General features: G+C 34.7%; 1 protein-coding gene across 4 annotated transcripts in view; it reads left to right on the plus strand.

Annotated features, from left to right (window-relative positions):
* FUT8 (fucosyltransferase 8) overlaps positions 1-26,821 on the plus strand; it is a 100,708-nt gene that overhangs the window by 62,343 nt on the left and 11,544 nt on the right. For all 4 annotated transcript variants that reach the window (XM_071427555.1, XM_071427553.1, XM_071427552.1 and 1 more), the window contains 3 exons: positions 4,745-4,859; positions 10,894-11,131; positions 25,661-25,907. In XM_071427555.1, the coding sequence (XP_071283656.1) occupies positions 4,745-4,859; positions 10,894-11,131; positions 25,661-25,907 (600 nt within the window). The remainder of the gene's footprint in view (positions 1-4,744; positions 4,860-10,893; positions 11,132-25,660; positions 25,908-26,821) is intronic.

Consider the following 26,821-nt stretch of genomic DNA (forward strand, 5'->3'; position numbering starts at 1 on the left):
GCCTGTGTTCCTGGTGCATTTGCAGTGTTGCCTTCAAGCAGTAGAATTATCTTGTGTTGCAGAATGCACAATTTGGTTGCCTTTAGTCCTGAGGAAGTTTTTTCCTGCACCTTTGTGGTCGAGCTGTCTCCTTCTTTCCCTTTAATCTTTCAGTCTTGTGTGAATTGCAGGAAGATTCCTGTTTTGTGTGCACATCCTTTGGCATGTGATGCACTGCTGCCTCTGGGGTCTTCTTTGCCCTTACAATGCACAGTACCTCCCCAGGGAAGGAGCAGTCTCATCTTCCCTCCACACTGTCCATCTGCTTGCTTCTCTGTAAGGAACAGAGCATAAGTTCGGAATGAGCAAATCAGATGTTTGTCATTCACTTTGAGAAGCACGGGTTTTCGCTTTGGTTTTTTTTTTTTGGTCTGTTTTGGGGTTTTGTTTGTTTGGTTTTTTTGTTCTTTTGTGTTGCAGTGTGATGCCATTTCCTGTTTCACCTATCCCAACCCCCCAGGTGTGCCAATCTCTCCCCTCCCCCTTTTGCCCTCCTGCTAAGAGCTGTCCATCAATCTTAACATTCCAGCAGGGTCGTGGTGTGGTTGGCAGAAGTTCAAAAGATGCCCCTCAGGTCTGGGCTCATTGGCCTGTCCAAGTGTCTGTATCCCTTGAGCCTTCCCCTCCTCACACCTGGTTGGCCCTCACCTGTCCCTTCCCCTCCCCCTGTCCCCGGGGCTTAAAAGGAGATGGGACCATGCGGTCGGGATTCTATTAGGAGCTGTTACCAGATTGAGAGGTCTACCACCCTGGAATAGAACTCTGGATTAAAACTCTACGATAAAATCCTCTCCTTTCTCTCTTCACTTTTGTTTTTTACTTGTCTGTTTTGTTTGTTGGTTTGGTTTGGTCTTTTAAGTACATGTGCACTTCTTGAATTTTTTTAAAGGAATTCAACCTGTCATCAAATGCTTTTTTGTTTACAGTGCTGTCTTAAAAAAGTTACATTTTAGATAAATGGAACACTGCAAGTGCAGCTGGTATTACTTTTATACATATACATGCACATAAATATACATAAAGATATCTCAGAAATTTTAATATATATTATAATCTACTGTTTGGATTAGAAAGATTAGTGTTTATTATAAGTTCTTAAAGGAGTTTTTCATGCTGTCCTTATGTGGGAAAACAAAGAGGTGGGTATCAAATGATGAGGTACCTATGTAAGGAGAGAGGCTCATGCTTATTTTGTTTTGTTGGTGAGGAAAGCCTTCTGGGTCATAGATTAAGACTTGCTTTTTAAGAGATCATAAGCTTTAGTTTCTCTGGTTCTGGACAAGTATTAGAGTTCTTTGTTAATTTTGGTGATGTTAAGCAAATTGTTTACTACTCTCATGATAGTGCTTCTTGTTGGATGCTTTAATCACTGTTGGCTATGCCCTAGGAGCTGTGTGGATTTTCTCCAAGGCAGTGCTGGTCTCGCCTAAGTATTTGTCAAGTATTTCAGTACTGATTCTGTTTGAGAAACAGTGTTGCCCAACACAAGATTTTCCTTGAGAATTACATAATTGTATTCTCATAGTTGCTATAGGAAAGAGGGCTGTTGAGAGTAAATTCATCTAAACATTGGAAAGACTATTTGATATTGAGTTATTAAAACAGAGCAAATTAATCCTCTAGTTGTCATGGTTGTTTCCTGTGTTGACAAATGTTGTTTGCAAGGTGGCTGTTCCTGAGTTAGTTTTATTCCTTCTCCCAGGGAGTAGCTGTCATCAGGGATTTTGTGGTAACTGACCAACATTTGATGCACAGTATTCGGAGAAATTTTCACATTATTTCCTTTGAGTTACATATTTTCCTTTGAGTTTTTATTTGTTGATGTAAAATTTTAGGAGATTTAATTTTTTTCATATGACTGGAATAAATGTCTAGACTGATTGCTAAAAACGCCCACCCTTCCCCCTTTATTTTGGCAGTCAAATACAGATGAAACACAGACAGATTTTTTCCTCCATTCTGCTTTCCAGGAAAAAAATACTTGTAAGTGCAGCTCCAAGAATTATTTTATGATATGAAGCAACAACAGCACCAAGTTGATATTGTTGGTTAGTAGCCCAGAGCAAGTTTGATGCAGTAGATATCTGCAGTGCCACTGTGTGAGGTTTGCTGCCATTTCAGCACCTGCAGTAGCCTCTAATAACCCTGTGCAGGCTCATCCTTTGTCTGCAGTGAGCTATCTTGGGCTCATGGATCACCTCTCCCTGTGCTTTTAACTCTCGGCACGGAGCATGACCCGGTTCTTTGGTATTTGCGTCTCTTCTAAGTCTGTATTAATAAGTTATCACGGTGATCTGTCACACTCAAAAAACCCTAGCAGATGTAGCTAGAAAATGCACATTTCTGAGCAGTAACAATCAAAGAAAAAAGCACTCTGTGACTGTGTCTTAAAATAGCACTACTTTCTAATCATTTCTCTGTGATAACACCTGTGAATTTTTCACTTCCTGGTTTACTTCAGGGTTTTATAATTTTTTTAAAGAAGATGATGGATACTGTCTGAAAACTCTTTCATGAATTTGTAACATTTCCTGCAAATCATTTGATACTTTTTATGGTTTCTACTGAGCAAAGCTGCCTTTACTTAATGTGGTGAGTCACTGAGGCTGTGTAAGGACACTCTCACCCATTTCTCTTACCTCAAAAATTATCAAAGTAATTATAATTCATCCATAAGGCTGATTATTAAAACTAAGCTACTGCCTTTTCTTTGTCGTGGTCACCATAGCCAGTAATATAAAAAAATAAAGTTTGGGCAACACTTTTTTCTGTTGAAATAGGAAAAATTACTTAAGAGCTGACAGAATTTTTATTGTTGTTTTTTAATTGGTAAACTTTGTATTTTCGGTTATTTTTCCAATATTTAATGGAAATATATTTCTATAAAATATAGGGAGAGTACACTGATTACTTGCATCACAGGTAGTGAAATGACTTGTTTAAGGCTAATGAAAGAGCATTTGAAAAAGGTTTAAAATGTGGCTATGTGGTTGCATGGCTGCTTTTAATGAAAGAGGATTTAAAATAAAAATAATGTTTGAACCTTGAAACCTTGACTTTGTATTTTTTCTTTAAACACCCAACTTGGTTACCTTCTGATTGGGAGGAAAAACATATTTAAACTCCTGAGAAAATGCACTGGTTTCCGTTTCTAGTATGCTTACTAGCCTATGTCTTTTCTGTAAATAGGGAAACTGTCTTAAGAGCAAACCCTTTATGTGTCCAGTTATCTGTATATAATGCAATGTATTAGAGCTAATCCATTGTAGTTCTGTTCTAATTCTCTTTGAACTGTGTGTGCATGCTACTGCATTATGTGTCTTTAATAGTTACTGATTTAAAACTAGTTACCTGGTGATGCTTTAAATTCATTTTTATGCAAAGCCACAATGGGGTGTTTCAAGCTCAATTACCTTGTAAAAGAAAATCGACTTTATATAGTTTCAGATTACAATGTAGATAAGGTTCCTCCAGTTGATTGACAGAAGGTGAGGATTACGGCTGCTGAATAATTTGGGTAAAATGTTTAATACAATAATAGTAGATGCTATAGTCAGTGTCTCTGTTACCTTGTGTAGAAGCATGAGGATAAAGACAGGAATGAATGTTTGAGAGTAAAATTACAGATCCATAAATCCAGTTATTAAATTAGCAAGAAAAGTTTGTCTGATAACTCTGCTGATAAATCAAATTAGGGCAGCTCTAGCTTTATCTCAATGTTTACTGCCTCAATATTGGGTCATTGAAGTAGTTTCCTAGTAGGGATATGCAGCCTCTCAATTATGGACACGGGGTAGCCTTGGCTAATTGGATTTGTGCTTCCAGTGCTAACAAGTGCTGCCAACAGCCTGACAAGACCACTTCAAATGTTGTTAGGAAATGTATTTTTCTTACCTTCACACTGTTTTTTGGTCACCTCCCAAATTTCTCTGCCTTTGTTCTGTTGCTTCTCTTTCTAGTGCTCAAACTTTTGGTTTATCAAGAATTTCAGGCAATAAAAGCAGCATCTGAAGTTCAGATGAAAGTAATAAGAAAAGTGGTTCAAACTTATAACTTTATCATTGTTATGGAGAAGTGTTTAGCAATATTAAATATTCTCAATCTATGAAACCAGCTCTGAAATTAATGCTTCTGAGTTGGGCCATCTTTTACTTTTGGAATAACCATTAATATTTCTAGAAACACTTTGAATAGTTTGTCTCTAGTTTTCTATTTCTTCCCAAAAGCCACAGAGATTATTTTTTTTTTCCCCCAGGGTGGTACTGTTTGGACAAAATCAGTAATTTTGACTTACCTGCAAATTTTAACAAATGCTGTATATAATTTTTATTTTTGTGATGATGAGTTCTTTATTCTCTTATTTGGCCAATGAAATGTTATAGCCCTAAGAAGAGAATCTCTAATGTATTAGATAATCTCAATTTAGTATTTCATAATTCTTCAAAATTCATGTTTTGTAGTATGGACTTGCATGGCCATGAGTGTGTTTAGAGTTTCTAATTTTTAATTGCTGATCGGTGTGGAACATTTGTTAGATGAAGGATGCAGTCAGTCTGTCTTGGCTGCTGTTTGAATTGTGCAGAAGGAGGTGGCATGAAGAAACTGATTTTGAAGCTGCAATTGAAATACCTCTTTAATTTGTCTTTGATTTCATTTAATGCTCCAAATTATTAATGTTAAGATTCTTTTCTGCTGTTGTTTATAGGTCAATAATGACCGACTTGTACTACCTCAGTCAAACAGATGGAGCTGGAGATTGGCGAGAAAAAGAGGCCAAAGATCTAACAGATTTGGTACAGAGAAGAATAACTTATTTACAGGTAAGAGTATAGAGCTTTTGAATCAAGGAAAACATTTTTTTCTTCTTACAAATGTACTGCTTAGCTAAAACCTTGTAGTATAATTACATCACAGTTTAAAAATGAATGTTGGTATGTGAACGAATTATGTGGAAAATAAATTATTACATTTGTTTCAAACATTATTTTATATGTATAGGGCAGGTAATATTCTAAGGAAATCATTGGGGTTTGTATTTTTGTTGTTGGTTATTTTGGTTTATTTATTTCTTTGTGGGTGTTTTTTTTGGATCCACGGGTTTTACTGGGCTGTACTTACCTATTTGAATTCTTCACTTTATTGTAAAAAATAATTGTCTGGTTTATTTTTTTTTTATTTTATTCTTTAGAGTATCAAAACACATTAATTTGTTTGCATAGTTTTAAAAATTTAAAAGTCCTTGTATAAAACTTCTGAACTAGCAGTGCATTTTTAAAAACATAGGGAAGCAAAATTGAAGTGCTTCTATAGTGTATTGTCTAGTCCTAGATTGTTTCAACAGATGTTTGAGACTTCTCTAGATGCTCATTTTTTTGAGTTGATAAGGACTTCTTAATATATGTGCTTGTGTGTGTGTGAATAAAATCTAAATAAAACGTGATCTGAAGGTGTTGGGACTTTTTTTCATGACTGAATGCACGCAGCTATTTATGTAGTGATCAAAAAGATATTTAATTTAGTCTGTTTTATTCGTACTTGGTTTATTTTTTATGGCATGTGTGGAGCTGTTTTGTATGGTCACTCCTAATGCCCAATCTTTTCTCTTGTGTAAATAGCTGAATTTGTTTCTCAGATTTTCATTATTTCACAGTTCAGCTGTTAGAACCTTCTCTTCTGCGACCAAGCTATGTATTTGTTGCTTATTAAATAAAAAAAGACACCCTTCTGAGGAAAAAAACATCTCTGAATTGTGCAGGAGTCATCACTTTTATTGTCCTTCTTCAACTCCTCTCTGAGAACTGTTCCTTATTTTTTCATTTTGATACCACTATTTGGCAGTAGTATACCATAACTACTTTTCATGCAGATAAATGTAGCCTTTCTCTACCTTTTCCTTGTCTTTCGCTTTGCATTTGTTGTCCTGTTTAGTAATATAACTGTGCTAGTCATCAAAAAGAGCACAAAATTATTTGTTTAACAAATATGCACCAACGTAAAGCAGTCAAATGGTTTGAAATTACACACATTTATATAGCTTTATTAATAATAAAGCTGTATTAAAAATAAAATAAAATGAAAAAATTTAACAACCCTTGTTCCTCAAGTCGATGCAAAAAAAAAAAAATTATATGGGCCATATCTGTAATTGTTTTTTAGTTAAATATGAAAGTACTGCATAGCTTTTTTCTGGTACATGTTGAACATTGACAGCTGCATTATTTTGGGACATCTCCCTGGGAAGTCATTTAGCTGAATGATTGTGAGTAGTGATGACTGCCACTTCATTTGGATGACATTACCATAAATTTGATTTAATGAGGCTACATGTAACTAGTCTCCTATAGTTGGATCAACATTTTAAAAGCTAGGACTTTATATTTAAGGAAAAGGCCTTATTTTCAGAGATGTTTTTTATCAAACAGGTGTAGAAAATGTGCAAGAGAAGTCAGATAAGAGCACCTGTGGTGCTGTAATCAAGTGAATAAATAATTATGAAGGCAGAAGTTTTCTGTCCCTTCTCTTTTGTGCCTATTTTTGTTCTGTTTATTTTAGGAAGTTTGTGATTCAGCATGCAGTCTCACAATAGCAGAATATTTTTGCCTCTGATTTAAAAAGAATCCAAAACTTTTTGTTCAGCTTTGAAGGTTAAAAATGCAATCAGGTGAGAAAGGTTACTAAGTACTCAACAATACATCAATTCTATTAGTCATAGTTTGCCATATTCAAGGCATATTCTGCTATACTATTTAGTTGGGGCTTTGTATGTATGCAAAGAGCAGAAAGTTGGTCACAAGACTTTTTTCTGAGCTTTCTGGACTTTGCAGTATTTTTGTGGTTCAATGCGTCACTTAGATTTTTCTGTCTTAAAGTGTATTAAATCCTCTCCTTCACATTAAAATTACTGATTCATATTTTTAATAAAAGTCCTCATACTAAAATGACAAAAGCAATAAAAAATGTTTTGGGCACTTTGCATACATGCAAGGGGATGCACCCCATAGAACTGTAATCAATCAAATCATAAGTATATTGTATGTTTTTAGTATAATAACCACCTAAGGAAGTGTGGTTACTGCTGATATCTGTGTGAGGTTTTCTCTAGGATTGAGGAACACAGTGTGTTAAAGTCCATGTGCATGCTGGGATGTTTCACTCAAGCTGAAACTTCTGTGTCACAGAAGGGTAGGTGCAAACTAGAGGAATTTATATTAGAGGAAGGTTTGAGATCTCTGGCTCTCAAATCAAATACCTACTATTTCTGACTAGGGAGAGAAGAATGTTTTCTTCCCGCAGCTGAAAGAAACTTCTGGTGGTTTGTTTGGACTTTTTGTTTCTTTGCGTGGAATTTTTCTGCCTCCAAATTCTTGAGGGGAGCTGGTATGAGAAGGAAGGATTACAAATGACATCACAAAATAAGGGGAATAGAAGATGGTATTAATTATATTTGTGATAACTAGGATGAGAAACACCAATTTTTGACATTTCTCTAAAAAATGGGATTTTCCAAAGATTTTGAGTGGGACTCTCTTCTCCAGCAGACTGTGTAGCATCAGAATAAAACATCTGTTGAAAATATAAAAAAAGAACAACTTTGTTAATGAGCATCCTACTGTGTTTATGAGGTTACCCAGTAAATGGTAGCAAAATGCTTTCCCACTCCACTCTAATCTGTTGTGATTCATTGGATTAAGTACATTTCTCTGAACTGTGTTCAGTTCTCTGAACTGTAAATTCATTAACAACACAGTGGTTTCTCATACAGTAAAATGTATGTTAAGGAGCAGGGTTTACTTTTGCCAGTTTGTCATGTGTTTTGATGGCTGACTACACACTTGAAAGCACTGGAGGATGGTGAGGCATTGAGGCAGCACTTGGGACATTATTCCCACCTGAGCCTGCTTTCTGTGAATAGGCCAACCAAGAGCCCTGGAAGAGGAGTACAGTGGAAACCCTGAATTTTGTGAGAGCAACGGTATATGCCCATGTTCTTTGTGATGGAAGACCATTAAATCCATCTTGCCATTTGAAAAATCTACTTTTATTTTAGATGGTATTCTTTTTCATAGATATAGGTAATTCTAACCATTTTGCTATTCTGAAAATTTGTTAATTTTTTCAGTTGCATTGTTCATAGAAGTTATTCTGAGGAAGATAAAAAGTGTAAACTCTGGAATGGCTTGATGATCTAATCTTCTATATATTGAAGTATGTTTTGTGTAATTGGTCAGGTGTAGGTTTTTTGTTTGGGATTTTATGTGGGTTTGTTTAATTTTTGTTTGGATTTTTTTTTGTATTTCTTTTTACTGCAGTTTTATGGCTGTTACCTTACAGGACTTGACATTCATGGAGGTCCCTTTCATCCCTCTTTTGATTATATAGATCATTAAATTGGAGATAGGAGTGTGATCAGCAGTGTCACTATGGTTGAGAACAGAATGTACTACCCACTCAAATCAGGGATTTATAATCCTTTTCTGTGACTTTGTGGCAGGAGGAAAAATCTTTTGTCAGTCTTCATTGGTTTTGAAATTGTTATTCTTTATCAGCTCAATACTGGTTGCTTTGGTTGGCAGTTGTGGTTATGAACACCCAAACTATTCTGATGCTTGAAATGTAACTTTTCTTCCTTATCAACGGGTATTATTTTCACCTTTTTCTGGAAACCAGTTGAAACTGCACTATATCCAAGTATCTCTACTCTCCTTTTCTTTTAAAATTCTCAATAGACAATTGAAGCTCAGATAGTGCTTTGTCTTTTTGCTACTTGAATATAGCAATTCGAAAAAACAGCACAGTCATAAAGAAATTAGTTAAATAGCTTCCTTAAGTCACAAACTGATACTAATATATATAGTTTTTAGTTAAGGCTACAAACAATGATAAATCCCAAGTAAGTGCATTATGTTAACATTGATAAGCAGTCAAATTACATTCCATTTTGTGATTACTACTTGATTTCCATAATATTGTTCATAAGCTATTATATGAAGCTTGCCTTTACATGAAAGAAAGTCAGAAGGGCATACCTTGACAATATTTCAAATATGCCATTGATTAAATGCTTTCATTTTAGAGGACACAAGCATTTGGAGGTAATGACAAGTGTAGAAAGCTTATCTAAGGTCATTTTCTAAAAATTCGCAGACATTATTCCTTTCAAAAAGAATAATGTTGTAGCTTTACCCAAGCTGGTAACAAATACCCCCCAGACACTCCCTCCTCCTTCCTGGTAGGACAGGGAGGAGAATCAATGGGGAAAAAAACCCAAACAAACAAAAAAAAAACACCCTCAAAAAAACCCCATTGTGTATTGAGATAAGAACAGTTTAATAACTGAAACCAAGCAAAATATGATAATATTAATGACAATAGTAATAATAAAAATATAATACTGCTGATAATCATGATATGAGAAGGTATTTTTTCATGGAGTTCTTTCTATTTGGAATTCTACAGAATACTAGAAAGGCCCTCTTTCTCTTCTGGAAGACTGTGGGAAATGCATTTGTTATAATTTCAAAAGATACCTGTTGGATTTAGTCTCAAGTTTTCCATTAAATTTGTGATGACAAAAGTCCTGGTCTCAGGAATAAAAATCTTGAACAAAAATTTTATTTTATTTATTGTTTTCATACCGACTTAGGCTTTGAATTGGGTGTATTTAAAAAGAAAAAAATAAAATGCTGATGGTATAGCACATGTTTTAGAGTTTTGAATTTGTTTTGGTACCTCCACCCCTCCCTATCTGAATTGTCATCCCCTCCTTTACATAACTGAATGCACAAATTTTTATTTTAAATTTTTTTAGGACTCAGAATATTCAGATTATCTTTTAGATCACTTGAAGGAGGGATTTCAGTTCTCCGGACATGGATCACTGTTTTTTGAAGATTGGATTTGACTGTTGCTAATTTACAGAAAATTTTAAGTTTAGATGTGAAAGAAACAGAATTTATATTGATGCTCAAATATCAGTATTCTCGTACCTTATATGAAATGTTAATCCTTGAGATTTTGTGGAAGACCTTTCTGGAATTTAGAGCTATGTCTAGAGCCATGCAAGTATGAATACAAAAGAAGTACTATCTTTTATGTAAAGAAAAACTTCTGTTGATTATGATGTTGTGTTGTCCATATACCTAAAAATTCCACATGCCTGAAAATATTTATTAGTTTGTACCTTTAAACGTAGCATTCAAATAATGTAGGCATTTGCCTGCTATCTTACGCTTTTTTGGTTTGTGGAAGTGAAATACGTTATTTTATGGAAAGTGTATGCAGATTAAAATTCTGTCCTTCATCATTCTGCTTGGGAATGTGTTTTACATTCTCTATTTGCTATGTGGTCAGCTAGCCTGGGAAGTAGTCCCTTAATAAGCATTTGTTTTATTCTGTACCATTTGTTTTTATTCTGTATGTTGTAGACAGGTGGAAATTTTCTTTTATTGGGTGACATGCATGCTTATTGAAAGAGAACTAACAAACTTGAAAAAACGCCAAAGGAAAAAGCATTCTAACACTGAGAATCATGTTGATGAAATGTGAACTCGGAGTCCAAATGTTGACTTTTTCTGACAGATTTACAAATGAGAAAGTAATTTAAAATCTTGAATGTATTCTATTTTATATTAGGATAGTGAAGTATGTTCAATAACTGTTCATGCTCGCAGTAAAGAATTCACATAAAATTTTCATGGAGCTGAAGCTTAGTCATCCATCCAAGCTTAGTCTCCAGTCAGAGATGTGTTATAGCAGGGCGGCTTCTGTGATTTATGACATTTGCCAGTTTTTCAGAAAAATGCAAGCCTTTGGTGTAGCTTCTCTTCAGCTCCACTTTTTCACCCATCCTTACAGAACCCGAAGGATTGCAGCAAAGCTAAGAAACTCGTGTGTAACATCAACAAAGGCTGTGGCTATGGCTGCCAGCTTCACCACGTGGTGTATTGCTTCATGATCGCGTATGGCACGCAGCGCACGCTGATCCTGGAGTCGCAGAACTGGCGCTACGCCACGGGCGGCTGGGAGACCGTGTTCCGGCCCGTCAGCGAGACCTGCACCGACAGGGCGGGTGCCACCACGGGCCACTGGTCAGGTAAGGCTGGGCCACCCACGGCGCTTCTCCTGCTTCTGTGCACCTCCGTTCCCATAGAATTAATCTGTTGTCTCCTTCGTGTTGTGTGGAGCATGATAACTGTGCCTGCTGCTGCGTATGTAAGCACCTTCTGCATCTTATTTGCCCACTGTATTTAAAAACAAATTCCTTCATAAGATAGCTCTGCATTGGTAGAGTCTTTATAATACAGAAGTTTAGTATTTGAGACTTAAATTACAATTTTTCACCAGGGTGCTACTGTGTTCTCTGCTAGATATTCTAATTTTCATGGGAGGAGAGTATTAAATAGAGGGTGTTGTTAATAAACTTTTTAAGAAATAAGGAATGTTTCCAATATTAAGCAATTGAAATATAAAAGAAATGGTGTCCAATAGTCACACCCCAACTAAATAAACAAATAGTTGAAATAACTCCTAATGCAAGCTGAACAGATCCAAAATTCGTGCTATAAAAACAATGGCAATGTTAAATATGAATTTTTATTTGTATATCAGCAAGTCGTTCCTTTCTTATATCATGCTGAACAATTTGCCTAGAGTTAGTAGATGGACACTGATGTTTGGAGGATCAGGTAGCTTTGTTTGTGTCCAAGTAAACAGTGTTTGTTTTAAATTACGTATTTCTTCATGCGATTGGTAGTCAAAACATATCAACATCTTCAGTCTTTTCACTAGGACACTGCATACCCAGTGCATATGGAATCTTAAAGTAACTATTTAAATTTTACAGGTCTGAAATTAACCTTATCAGATTTACAAAATCCGGTTTACAGGTTGCATGTAAACTTGTGTGTTTACTCATTGAAACAGCATTTGCACATTGAAATAGCATCTGTTCTTCAGAGCTTCAAGATGCTACAAAATTAGCTTTGAGAATTCTGGTTAGTTTTTGTGAATGAGATTTTTTTTTTGCAAAATATGTTTCTTAGGAATGGTTGGATGTTTTATAAAAACAACTATAAATGGACAACAGATATTGAGAACTCCAGATTAAGTTTTATTTGTGTTTGGATAAGTTAGTAAGTGAGACTACAGTCTGGACATGGTTCTCAGTGGACTCCTATATGTGACTCCAGAATTTAGATGCAGGCAGTTTTGTGAACAACTTCAGAGCCCAGTAAGCTGGAAAACAGTTCACTCATGCACACATGGCTTCAAAAGGTCATATATTTTAATGAAAATATATTTAAATAGATGATGGTTTCCTGCAATATAAGCTTTTGCTGATGAAAATACAAATAATGCTTTATTTTAGGTTCCTATAGTTTGGGTACTTTCCTTTTTTTTTTTTTTTTTTTTTTTACTTTTCAATTAGTTTCTAGATCTGAATGAATAATTTGAAGGCTGAGCACATGAAATACCCTGATGCAATCAATTATTTTTTAAATAATGAATGCCACTAATTTAAGTTTTGGTATTCTAGAGCTAGAGGGTTATGAAAGACAATCTTTCTGTAGTTGGTGTGTTGGCCAGCCACACATGCTATAAACTGTGTTAAATTCTGATGTTGTGCAGTGGCTTGGTCAGTCAGGATGGATGATTCTGACAAGGGATCTCTTTACTAGCCTCAGCCTGGCTTCAGTGGGAGTCATTATTACTGCTAAATTAATTTTAGAGACAGTGTATCTTGCTGAAGATTTCTGTGAGCTTTTTATGTCTCCCTAAATCTATATAGATTTTTATTTACTTGTCTATCTGTTTATTTATTCCCTGTTTTTTCAGGGACAAATAAGTCTGAAATTCTTAACTCTAGTTAGGAGCAGTTGGTTTGCAAAACCATGCGTTTAATTTTTTTTCTCTACAAATTCTGAAATCAGCGTGGGATTTTCTATAATTTCAAAATAAATGTATTAAAATGCATTGACGCTTATAAATTCTCATTTTTCATAAACAAAACATTTCTCCTATGTAGTGTAGGGATTTTTAAATTTTTTAAAATTATTTTTCAAAAATATTCATACTAATGAATGATTTTAGCAAGTGTTCAATGTAAATTATGGAAATAGGCCAACAAGTCAGAAAAATATACCCTCTAAGACATATGCTTTCATGTAATTTGTAGACTTGAATAGATAATAATATAGTAAAATGTGCTTCATGACAAAATTGTTTAAATTTGTTTATCTATTAATTCCTCCTGATTGACATTTTTTAGTTTTATTCGCAACACAAAGTTTTGCAGTTTCTGAGCTTTATCTTCAGTGAAACAATTTAGAATGTAATACCTTCTCCAAGAATTAAGAAGCTTATATAAGCTGAGAATGCATATAGTTCTGGAATTTTCTTTGTCCAGTCCTCTCCTAACTGGGTATAAAAGCTAAGCTTGGTTTTGGGATTTGGGAAGTAGAGTGACTTTTAACGAGCAAGCTGATATTTGCCCGATAGCAGAAGATTAGTAAGACGTATTCTCATCGCTGAAGAATTAAGGGTCAGCTCAGCCCATGTCACATCTTGGAGGAGTTGTTCTTTGTGTTTGACGTGGTAATTCTGGAATCAAGTTCAGCTTTTCTGGCTTAAACATATTAAATGATTGAGAATTCTATTGCAGATTTCTGTAAATGCAACACGGTGGCATAAGTTTTCCTTGTCCTTTGTTTCACTCATACTGTCATTCTAGAGAAAAAAATCTTGAGAGATGGTTGTCTTAGTTCTAAAATTGTTATCTTGCTTGTAATTGCACCTTGCCTGTAATTTGTTTTTCCTTTGAAAGCTATGGTCAAACTGTTTATAAATAATTTAAGGAGGAATTTTTATAAGAAGCGTGAATGATTTACTAGTAATAAGAGCCAAAATGTAGAGAACTTCTGAAGACATATTTATCATGAAATTTTTGATTGATTTTCTTTAAATTAATTAGTTAGCCAGGTCATAATGTTATTATCATTGCTGTGTGCTAAAACGGAGCCTCTTCTTACCATTTTTTCCTTGCTGATTTATGATGTTATGATGGCATTCCCCAAAAATAAATTGAAAGAGGTCTACAAAATAACTAGACCAAAAAATCATAAATGAAAAAGAAAACGGATTAATAGGAAGGACAGATTAATGTACTGTTAGAAGTCATATTTCCATGTCAAGCTGGAGAATGAAGGGATGTAGAGGTAAAGAAGCCATCTACTTGCTTTAAATAACAGTATGTGCTCCTTCCCATAAGGCCTAAAAACCAGAAAGATCAAAGATAACTTGAAAAAGGAAACCTGAAACAAAGTTTCCTGCAGTTATCCTTGAATATTGATTTTGCTGCCTCTAACTATGGTTTGATGAATTAATGCTTTTGAGGAAGGGATACCCAGAGGGGAGAAAATGGCAGAGCTCTTCATTTGTTGGTAGTGCCAGCTTTTAAGTATTAATTAAACTACAATCTTAAAATATAAATTAACTAATATGTTTATATGTATAATTCAAGAATGAGGATACTGTGGGTACACAAAATGTATGTTTAATTTATTAAAGTCTATCTGGCAACAGCAATCAAAAGGACTAAATAAAAATTGCAAAATCAAACCATAAAAAGTTGTACAGAATTAATTGCAATAAATTAAGAAGTTTCACTCCATGAACTAGATATTCCTGGACAGTAGTTTTTAATGGAAATCAGCTGAATATTTAGTATTGGCCTAAAAAACCCCACTTTAACTTGCACACAATTGTATGAATTATGTTTTGCCCCCACATCTCACTCTTATTTATAAACATTTGCTGAAAGAATGGATTAATTTCTAGTTCTAATTCTTAACATTGTGTTTATACAGTGGCTTTCATTAATTACATTTTAATTCAAACAAGTTCCATTTCTATGAAGCAAGCTGGAGAATGGTGATTTGAGAGAACAGAGTGGAACAGCAACCTCTCTGAATTTTCCCTTTTTTCAATTGTGTTAATCTTGAAATCAAACTACTGATGCTGTGTAGATTTTTTGTCTTCAAGGTGCCTTGTAAGATACTCTGTGTAAAGACATTTGTCTGAGTAAACACAGAATATATTTAGGAAGTGGTAACTTTTAAAAGGACCTTGGAATTCTAATGAAGTAGGTTTGAGTTTTCACAGCAATGCAGTAGCCTAAAAGAGCTAAGTGTGATCCTCGTTCATGTCCAAGTGGAGGGTTATGGAATAATAGCAAGAAGCTATTTTCACTGTGCAGAGCAAAGACAGGCTGCAGGACACTGTCTACTTCTGTTATCTGGCCTTCAAAATGAATATTGATAAATATGAAAGGATTCTGAGAAAGACCTACAGTGATTCAAGGACAAAAAAAATCTGCTTTACAGTTGGAGATTAAAAACCAGTTCTAAAATAAAGCAAGTTTTAAAAGCTGGTCCTGCCACATTTTATAGGTGTTTCTATATGCGAAATATTTCTACTTTTAGACAAAGATGTGGCTGGATTATTTTGATTAGAGATGAGGTCTGCTTTTAACAATGACTCGCTGCTGCTGTTGACCCCTATTATGGCGACGGGTCCAGAAACAGAAAAGCAAAAAAAAAAAAAGCATGATCTGACATTGGAATTACAGGAGATGAAGTCTTTTCTTGTAACTAGCTTTATTTCTTTTGGGGATTTTCAACCAGAAGAATATTTGCCTTTTTGTGTTTTGGAGTGGGTATGGGTTTTTTTTAATTTGTTTGTTTTGTAGTGATACTTTTAGTATTGTCTTAAAACTTGTGTCATGAAGTTCACTTGTGCAGTCCCAAATCTGCCATACTAAACTAAATTACTTTGTATTTTAAGGAGGTTGTAATAAAATACATCTGTGTGTTCTTTCACGCTATAATAAATTAAGCCATTTACGTGGCCTAAACGTACCACTGATTCTCATCTAATTATATGAGGAATTACATCAGATCTAATCTATTCTTGGTAAAAGAATGGTGTTCTTGGAAGTTGTTTTGCATGTCAGTGGCATCTTTCAACAGGATGGGAGATAAATGGGAAATAATTTAATTTAAATACAGCTATTGTCCAGTAAATTTTCTGACAGCAGAAGTAAGAATGTCTGTATTTCTTTAAAGGTTGATATATATAATCATGCTATCTGTCAAAAAATGTTCAAGAAGTAAAAACATTGGGCTTGTATACAGTGAGTTGTCTTTGTTGTTGCTAATTTAGGTGGAGATTTGATGTCTGCATAAAATGCAGTTGAGTGTTTGATAATAGTTCCTTGCATGGGCAGGACTATAAACAGATTAGGAAACATGTTCCATGAGAATTCTTTAACTGCATTGAAATGAAGGAAGGTAACCTAAATGTGCCCTGACTGAAGAAAATTACTTTCCAAAAAGCAGGGGCTTCTTTCCCTACATTTCTTGATAAGGGGAAGCTGAAGACTTAGAAGTCCAAAGAGTGCATGGAGGTGGGGAAAAGGACTCTTGGCTTTGTTCTGTTCAGTGGAATAATCGATCATGTATTTGATCACAGATCTTATGCTGTTTGCATGAAATACTACACTTTGAAGCATGACTTTCCCTTTTTCCTAAGAGGTTGATGTTGCCCCCCCACAATGTAGTAGCCAAACTAGTACCTGGAGGTTAGTGGTTAATTGCAAACTTTCCTCATGAGCATTAAATCATGGACGAAAAATTACAGATTGGTAAACAAAATGTCCATTACAAACTGGAAAAAATGTTTTTGCTTAATTGTCACCCTTCTAAGGATTGTTTAATAAGCAAAAGATCTACAAATTGGCTTAATATTAGAGTTTATTTGATTTTTATTTTGAAAAGTTTTTTTCAAAAATTTTTTACTTGAAAAGTTGTACTCCAGCATGCACAGTAGGGAAGAATAGTGTGTTTTGTACTCAAATGAAAAATACCAGTTTTTTTTTAATATATGAAGAGATGGCATGAGGTAAACGAAGTATGTTAGGTCTCAAACGAACTGCAAAGTTTGAAATGTGAATCTGAGTTCTTTGTTTGGCTGCAAAAATTTCAATCCAAACTGAAGCATTGTTAGGTTTTTGGGGAATTAGAACCTGCATTGAAGTTTTGAACAACTTTTTAATGTATTACACTGGTCATTACAACGTTCTAGTTAAGTAATATTACCTATTTTAAAGTAATCTTTAAACAAGGGTAACCTGAGCTGGCAGGTGTGGAGTTGAATTCAAGTCATCCAAACCCCTCCTACGTCTTGAAAATGACTACTTTCTTTTCCAGGTGGGAGACATCCCAGAGCACTGCCAATGCTATGGGTTATGGCTCTGGTACTTGGGAATATATCAGTTATTTTGGTGGCCATTTTTCCTCTTCATGCAGCTACTCTTAGTTCTTTACAGTAGCACAAGGCTGGGCATTTCATTCGTTTCAGTGTAACTTCACCAAGTCCTAAAAGGTTTTTGTCTTTTTACATTTGAGTAATGAATTAAAAGAGAACCTTAAAATGTCAGCTAATTCTCAAGATATATCTCTTGTCTAGATTTAGAATGTCATATTGAAAAGCTGCTTATAGGCAAATGGCTCTGAATAAAGTTTTTCCACCATGTGAAACAACTGAAAGTTAAACTAAGACTTTTAAGGCAGAAATACTTTCTTGCATTTATTATGTTTATTTCTCAATCTTTGGGCCTTCAGCCAACTGATTTATTTCTAGTGTTGTGAACAGATAAGAAATTTTAAAAGCTGCCTTTTATTGCACTGATCTAGCCATTTTTGAAGACCCACATTAATTTTAACATTTGATTTAATTTAGCATTTCAAATGAAACAATAATACTTACTTTAGTACCACATTTTTGGCACTGCATGCCCATGAATGTGATTGTGCTAATTGTAGAGAAATCTTTGGAAGATGTTTCCCTTTAGCTGGTATTACATAAATCCTGAATACAAACCTGAACAAAACAGGTGTTTTTTGTTTGCAAGTAGCCTTAACTAAACTAGTGCTTTTAAGTTTCTTATAATGTGAAAATTAACAATAGTTTGTTACTGTAATAATTATGGAGCAAGCATCTCTATTTCTGTGTGATTTTTCTTGATTTTTTCTTAATGCTTCCCTTACATTTTCCCCTATGACTGAAGATCAAAAAAATTCCTTTTCCATTATTGCAGGCTTACACCCTTAATTTTCTCCTTTCGTGTTGGTACACCATAGGAAGTAGAATGCATCCTTGTTTCTTTCAGATGCATTGTTAAGGTGACGTGTGCTTCACTGCTATGAATCTCAAACAACATGGAAGGTTTATTCTCTCCTGTTTTATTTATGGGTAACTAAAATGTCCTTTTGTCTACAAATACCTTGAGAGCTGTGTTCCATCTGGGCTTGCATATGGAGGTACTTCTACTAATTCATTGAAAGAGGAGTCCTCCAAGTGTTCAAATTAGAACAATACAAGATAAGGAGTTATAAACCAGTATCTCAAAGAGACAGTAAATGTCTTGTCTAAACTGGGAGTGCTTCTCCACTAGATGCCTGGACAGGCAGCTACAAATATTAAGCTCCATTGTCATGACCTGTTGGAAGCTTCTAGGGCATGAAATATGAAATACTATCTGAATGTTGTCTTGTTTTTTACATGCTTATGCATGCCTGTTACAGGCTTGAGTGTATGTCCAGTCAGCATATGCAGGCAAGAGATAAGTCCCTGAAGCTGTTGAAGGATTATTGTAAAAATAAGCTATTTTCTATTCCAGAAAAGATAACCTAATATTCAAAGCAAATATATGGAACTATTTTCAAATATATAATAATTAACATTACACTGAAATAGAGAATAAGCTTCAGTGCAATTGTTTGAAATCAAACGCGATACTGTTTTTTCATCAATATAGTTGTAATGGTCTTTTTTATGTGTTCCTGAGTTATTTCAACTATCCTAATGTAAATATGATCTTACTTTTAAAACATCAATTCTGTTTACTTGAATTACTAGACTTGGGTAACATGGAAAAACCCCTTTGCATTTATAGAAGTGTATTTGCCTTTGCAAATACATTTCATGATATTTTCTGGCAGCCAGGGAATTGGAGCTCCTCTTTAGCAGGTACCCCTTTCATATCAGATCTTTAGATGAAATGGGGCATTGTTCAAAAGCAGTTTGAATATATAAAGATAAAAGGAAAAATAAATTGCTAGTAAGCTTCTTGATTTCTACCTAGTTTGATGGTCTTCTGACTGCTCTGTGAAGTCCATTTGTGCAATCTCTTAATCTGTTTCCAGATTTCTTTCCAGCTGACATGCTGGGTATCTAAATAATTGAGGATGGGAAAAATCTTTACTTTTTAATGCTCTCTCAAAGTGATGTGACAGTTGCCAACATAAAGCTTCTGGTAAGCGATGAGAAGTTTTCAGTAGAGTGAAACAGAAATATAGGTCTTTATAAGGCAGCTCACCCGAACTGCTAGAGAGGGAACAAGAGGCTCTAAAGGCCCCACTGCTTTTGTTTTTTAAGAGAGAGCTATTGCAAATGCAGAAATTGTTGTGCTCAGTTGAGGCCTCCATCAGGTCAAAAGGGAAAGCATTCACTGGAATCTCATCACTTGTTAGGACAGTAAGAGCACTGTTAATCTTTGTGCTGTGGTTTTGATTATGGGTAGGATTATCAAAGAACCGGAATAACATGGGAAAATAAACGTTATTGCAATACTGTCACTTGTGTTACAAAGATATGTTGGTAGTTCAGTAGCTCTGGGAGTTACAGTTTTTGCAGGAGCAGAAAAGACTATCATTAAAGTTCTACTTTTCAGGAGGGAGATGATAAAATAATATCTTTACAGATTTATTTTAGACAAGTTTCTTGTGAGAGCAAAAGTCTTATCCTCATGCTTTACCTTTCTATCTGCTCTTCTTAAACCTAACTTCATTTAAGTCCTGAATGTTGGATGAATTTTGGCCAAATTTGACTAAAATAAATAGGTCTTGTTAAAAGTCCTCAAAATAGGTAGATTGTGTGTGTGTAAAGAGCAACTGAAGTCAACATTCAGGCCTGTGAGGAAGTGAGAGGCAGTGACTGATCACAGATGCCACTTTTCAACACGCAAACGGTACCCAGAGAGGTAAGAGATGTGAGAGCAAGTGAGGGTAGTTGCAAGAGTTGTGCAGGAGAGGAGAGGAAAGAATGCAGGAAAAAAGCCTTGGGAGTGCTGGATTGAGAAAAGTAATAGAAGGCATGTTGGCATGTTTGAAAACATTTGGGTTTATTCACTCCTGAAGGTATCAAGATTCAGCCCCTTGGGATGACAAATGGGACAACACTATCCATATGGCATGTGAAACCTGGGAAAAAAAGTACTATATTCAGTTTCTTTAAATCAGAATTGCACCAAATTTATTCAACACCTGTCTGCCTTAAATGGCTTGATTACATAAAGGATGATTAAAAACTTAGTAAGTGGAACACTAGTGAGAAATAGTTCAGAAAACCAAGTTCAAAAATTCTGTATTAAAATTGTACAAAGCAAAAGCTTAGAGAAAAAAAAAACATTTAGATATATGAGTTGTATTTTACATTGACTAATTTAAAAGAAAAATATGATTTTTACCTCATGGCTGTCGCAGACATCTTTTTATGAAAATCCTTTTCTTGGGATTTTTTCTTCCTGAGAAGCTGAGAGGATTCAGGAACAAAATGTAAACAATGGTTATCTGCTGCTGTGGAATGCAACAGGTGCATCTGTGATTGGCCCATCTTGGATGTTTATAATTAATGGCCAATCCCAGCCCAGCTAGCTTGGACTCTCGGTCTGAGACACAAACCTTTATTATTCATTCCATTCTATTCTTAGCTTAGCTAGCCTTCTGAGATGAAACTTTTCCTTCTATTCTTTTTAGTATAGTCTTAATGTAATATATATCATAAAATAAGAAATCAAGCCTTCTGAAAATGGAGTCAACATTTTTGTCTCTTCCTCACCTGAAAACCCCTGTGAACACCGTCACACATGGCGATTACATTTTATAGTTCAACTATGGCATAAAGCTATTGTGAGGTAACTTTGTATTCATGAAGAGCATAACATGACATAACTTTGCATAGTTTTCATTTTTTACTATGTCTGAAAAGAAGAGCACTGAAGTATCAGCATAAGCCCTGAACCTGCTGTCTTTTGCAATACATAACAGGAACCAGCAGGACATTGAGGAGCCTTGAGAGAGTTCAGCACAGTCCTCTCACCGTGCCCTGTGCTAGTCAAACAGCTTTCCCAGCACTCTGACATCTCCTGCAGTTGAATTTAGAGTTGTTCACTTGGGTAAGGTTCCAAATTGGCAGTCAGTCTTTGTGCTGTAGAGCTTAGTTAAGTAGATCTGTGATAAGTCTATGCAAGTTAATATCAGCTTAATTAAGTATATTATAGAAACAGAAAAGCAGGGAAGCTATTCCATTTTTACATCAGTTTATTCAGTTGTGTTGCTAGCAAGACAAACTGAAATTAAATTGAAATTCTCAGTTACAAGACAGGAATGTCCTTAGCATGGCATTCTTTGGCATACTTCTAAGGACTTCTTGAAAAAATTAAAATTAGCTGATGAATTTTGAAATATCAGGAAAGTGAATGATCAAACAGGTTTTCAGTTAACATTAACTAATAGTAGTGATTGCGTGGTAAAATGTCATCTTCCTTTCAGGTAAGAAATTAATAAACACCCAATGAAAATGCCCATCCAAGTGCAGGTATGAGCCAATGTTCAGATGGCAGAAAGTAAGCTTACCTAAAATGACAAAATTCCAAAGATCTTTTTGAGTCAAATCAACATATTTCAGGCTTCCAAAAGAAGTTGATAAGAAAGATACAAACAGCAAATTTTTTTAAATAGGCTTTAAATTAAAGTAAGTTTGAGAAGTGGACAGATGGTAAGGTTATGCCAAATCACAAAAATTATATAAGTCCTGAGGGGTATAAAGTGATTAAGGCACATTGGGATACTGCAATGAAGCAAAGTTATGCTTTTATAACACACAGAGCTCATTGCAGTGCTTAAAAAGTATTCAGTGTGTTTTGTGAAAATTGAAACTGTGTTACTGATGTATTAGTGATGAACATATCCAAAAACTGCTAATAAATAAGAACTAGATGGTACAACTGGCATCGGTCATCTGAATTAAAATAATTTTCAGTCCAGAACCTTCCTCCTGAGTTTGTTGTTATGGTAAGAGTGTGTGTTTTCAATATTGCAGTATTTTATGACTCTTGCAAAAACACTCAATCTTTGGTTGCTCAGTGAAGTAAAATCCAAAACAGGATTAAGTTGCAGAACTCTGGAAGACAATTATTTAGATTATTCCAAACTGAAAAATAGCACCTGGAGTCATATGAAAGTTAAGCTGTAAATAGAATTATAGTGAAAAATTTTGACAACTGTAAAAGTAAAATAAATCACATCAGAAGTTACTTGAAGTATTGCTGACATGTAAGTTATGTATAACTACTCTAGAGGTATCTCACTACCTAAATAATTTTATGATTCTGTATCTACTATCAAAATTTTACCACTACTGAGCAGGGAATTGGACCTGATTGACATGATGATGCTGTGATTTAAATTTCCAACATGAGAAAAATATGCAAACACTAGTATGGATTATTACCTTTTATGGCTTGTCTGTTACTTAACAAAATACATCTGTGAAGTAGAAAAAACTCAAACATTTTACAAATTAGAGAAAATGTAGCTAACAACTGAAGTGTGGATTAAAAATTAATTCTGTATTTTTAACTTGGTTTCATTATCTTCAGTTGAAAATTCGTATGAATCAGTGATGTGACTTATAGTTTTCTAATATATCTGCTTGTCTGTTAATCTGAGTTTTGATTATCTCCTGAATCATTGATTTTGATTGCAGCTTATTTCTGAGTAGAATGAAACAATATCCTGCTGCCCAAAAAAGGATAACGGTTTTTTAAACTATGTCTGTTGAAAATAGGACAAGCTCATTGCCTATTAGGAATCTTTTCACAAATACTGAAAAAAAAAAGTGATCAGTAGGGTAAGAATGCTGTCTTTTGCCTGTATGGCTGTTGCAAGGCTGTTTACTCCTTCAGGGTTACTAAAGTTACTCTACACTGGTTTTGTTCAGTGCAAAAACAAACAGTTGCTGTCAGTTTTCCTTTCACTGCTTCTACTATCTCATACTTTTAAAAGTGAATGAAGACTGAGTTTTTCCTTCATTCAGATATGATGATACAGCTAATACAGCCTAGAGAGTTGCCATAAGGTTTTCTGGAATTGTACACATAGCTACACATATACATCAGCAGATGGTGATTGTATGTAAGAAATTAACATGCTACAACATAATTGAAATAGCCATGACCAAATTTATGATTTGAGTAAAATTTTTTTAAAGACAACACTCAACCTAGTAGTGTCAACAACAATCAAATTGTTTTTCCTTAATGAAATACATTTACAACTTCATTACTATTCAAACAACATATCACGTAGAGTTGAAAGCTGAAATCTGATTCTTTTGCACAATCTTTTTGGATATTTTGTGATTTTGGTATACTTCAATATAGTTTGCTATATATGCTGAGAGTTTTCCTAGTTCTTTCTGGCCAATCTAATTTTCTTCAAAACCTTAAGACAGCCTATGGAAATTTTTAGAAGCATGCTCATCCTTTAAATAGGATGGAACAATGTATTGAGTGCTTTTCAGGGTAGGAATGTCAAATAGTGGGTCAGATTGCTCAATCAGCTTTATCAATAGCAAAACTTTACAAATGACTGCTTACAGACCAACACATTTATTCAGTCACAGAACAAAGTTTTAAAGCTTGTCAGTGATGCTGTACTTAATAAAAATCTACCTTTTATATGCAAATTTGCATTACCTGCTTTTTTCCCCATAAAAGGTTTGCAGCAAATTTCTTTCTCTAACTTAAGATTGAAGTCTTTTCTTTCTTCTCTTGGCTAAGACTGCTATTGTTTTATTTGCCATCCTGTTTCTTCTCCCATTCTCAGCTGAGGGGAAAAAGGTAATGGAACCTCAAGCACTCTTTCATACCATTCCCAAGCTAAACATTTATTGTCTAGACTTTTGCCTGATACTTCACATTTGCACCCCATTTAGCACTTCCCTGGCTTCATGCTCCTTTTCTTTATTGCAGCTTTCTGAAGACATACTAAAAAAGTATTATCCATCATATTATAAGAAGTTTTAAATGCTCAATATTTTTGCTGAATTTATGAACTTTTATTAAATATTTTCCTGTGAGTGTGATTTAATAGATGGTAAAAAAATGAACTGGCTTCTTGAATTAAAAAGAATCATCCATACCTGTAGTATAGGAAATTCTTCTAAAGAATCCCTTAGAGTGATGGTATACAGTGGTAAAATACTTACATATTGAGACATCGTAGAAGATAGATCTCCAAATGTGGTAAAAATGAATTGGAAATATACCTGAGCATAACAAACATTCCTTATTTAAATAACTATCTCAGAGAGTTACTGCAGAATTTTGACTAGTCTTGCAAAAGTGTTGTAACCTTTTGAATCTTTAATTGTTCTTAAACTCATTATTCCTTCCTTGAATTGATTTTTTTCAGCATTAAGATTTATTTGGTCATCAAACATCAAAAGTTATATGAGTTTGACTTGCTTATATTTAAAGCAGTTTTTTTTTTCCTGGTTGGTGAGCACTACAGGGAGAACTAACCATCTTTGCCAGTAAATACTACAGACAATGGAAACATTATTTTGGAGGAAATGGGCATACTAGAAATATTAGCTAAAATGTTCAGTGCTTTAAAAATTTAATTTTTTTTTTTATGTTGCCATGTATTATAATTTTTTTCAGTATATGAACGTAGCTTTGAATTACCAGTTATGTAGACAGTTGTGTTTGTGTAATTTTTAAATCCCATCTAAACCATCTGTATGTTCTACTGTAGTTAATACTTTAAACATAACAAATTCTTACCTGTAGGTACATCACATGCTTATACAGTGCTTGTGTTTTCCATGGTCTATTTAATTTACTAGTTTAGTTTAAGTTCTTGAGGACAGGAATTGTCTTTCTCCTCTTCTAACAACAGAATAGCTAATTCAGTGGTTATAATGATATCTGAAATTTACTGGGAGGAGTCACTGAACAAAAATATTTACTGAATAAAAGGGGGTCAAAATAGCAGCAGAGCTGTATTTATTTTTTTAACTATTTCCTATGCCTTAAAATGTTTAATTTTTAAAGAAGCAACTGAATTTTAGACATTTTAGATAACCAGATAAGCCTTTGCACACAGTAATGGTATAGTTGCATATAAGAAAGTATCAATATATAAGCAGGAATACATTTTATATTTTATTAACTACCAGCTGCTAAGAATTCAAGAACTTTCAGTTTTGTTCTATTTGAGGTCATTGTTAGATCCGGCTTGTATATAAATCTCGTTTAAAATTATGATTTTTATTAGATTTGTTCATGCTGTTTTTGAAAAAGTAGAGCAAGGTTTAGGTAGTCCTTTTGAAATTGAAGATACAGGTGAATTGATATGTTTGGGATATTATTTGCCAGTGGTAAAGCTTATGAATAAAGTAAAGTACTTGACTCATCCTAGTATATATTTTAAAACAGGTGAGACTAATGATAAGGATGTTCAGGTGGTGGAACTTCCCATTGTTGACAGCTTACACCCACGGCCACCCTATTTGCCCTTGGCTGTCCCTGAAGACTTGGCTGATAGACTAATTCGTGTACATGGGGATCCTGCAGTGTGGTGGGTCTCACAGTTTGTGAAATACTTGATTCGTCCACAGCCTTGGCTAGAAAAGGAAATAGAGGAAGCCACAAGGAAACTTGGTTTCAAACATCCAGTGATCGGGTGGGTATTTAGTTTTCTTTTTAACTGTCTGTCCTTTAATATGTGTATGTAGTGATTCTTGTTCAGGAAAAAATTGTTTTATGATGATAATCAGAGTCTCTAAGTATTTTGTGGGTAGAGAAGGTGATTTCTAGATGAAGCTCTTATTTTTTAACGGTGCATAATACAAGTTGATTACAAGTACTTCTTCAGCACACTTGTCTACCTGCCGTTGGACAGATATGTAAAAGGCAGCTCAACAGAAGGTTTTTTAACAGATGTCGTTCCACATCTGGTAATACAGAATTTCATTAGTGTAACTGCCTTACAGCTTGTATTCCAGGCACTTTACTGTCTATGTCTTCTTTCCAGTGCCTGTAGCTTTTACATTGAGAGAAAAAAGGCTAAGCCTATAATTTACATGCCACGACTAATTTTATCACTGACTACATATGAACATGCTATGTGCCATTCCCTTCCCTACTGGTGTTTTTGCAGTTGTTGTTTCCCAGCTATAATGATGAATTGGAAAGGCCTGCGTGGGGAGATATGGGGAGAAGGAAGAAAAGCAGTAAAAAGCAGCTTGTGGGAGAAAGGTTTTTCCATCATGTAGTCTGAAAAATGCTGCTGCTGTGCTGGAGTCTTCTTCCTTTGCCAGAATTTCCTTCAATCCTTAACTTTCTTTATCTAGGAGTACACAGTAGGTTATCCAAATGTTAGCTGGCTTTTGACCTTGAGCCAGTGGGCACCTCACTGCTGCTGTGTCTGGAGACATTTCAAGGAGGTCAAAAAAATGCATTTGTAACTACCTTAATTCAGACTATGCATTATACGAGGCAAATACTCCTATTTTCCTTTTCACGTGTATTGATCAGGCATTATCTATCTTCAGCAGATAACTTAACCTTGTGCTCGAAAGGAATGCCACTTTATAT

Source organism: Agelaius tricolor, unplaced genomic scaffold (assembly GCF_023055355.1).
Source record: "Agelaius tricolor isolate 1412-34295 unplaced genomic scaffold, bAgeTri1.0.p SCAF_5, whole genome shotgun sequence".
Taxonomy (NCBI): domain Eukaryota; kingdom Metazoa; phylum Chordata; class Aves; order Passeriformes; family Icteridae; genus Agelaius; species Agelaius tricolor.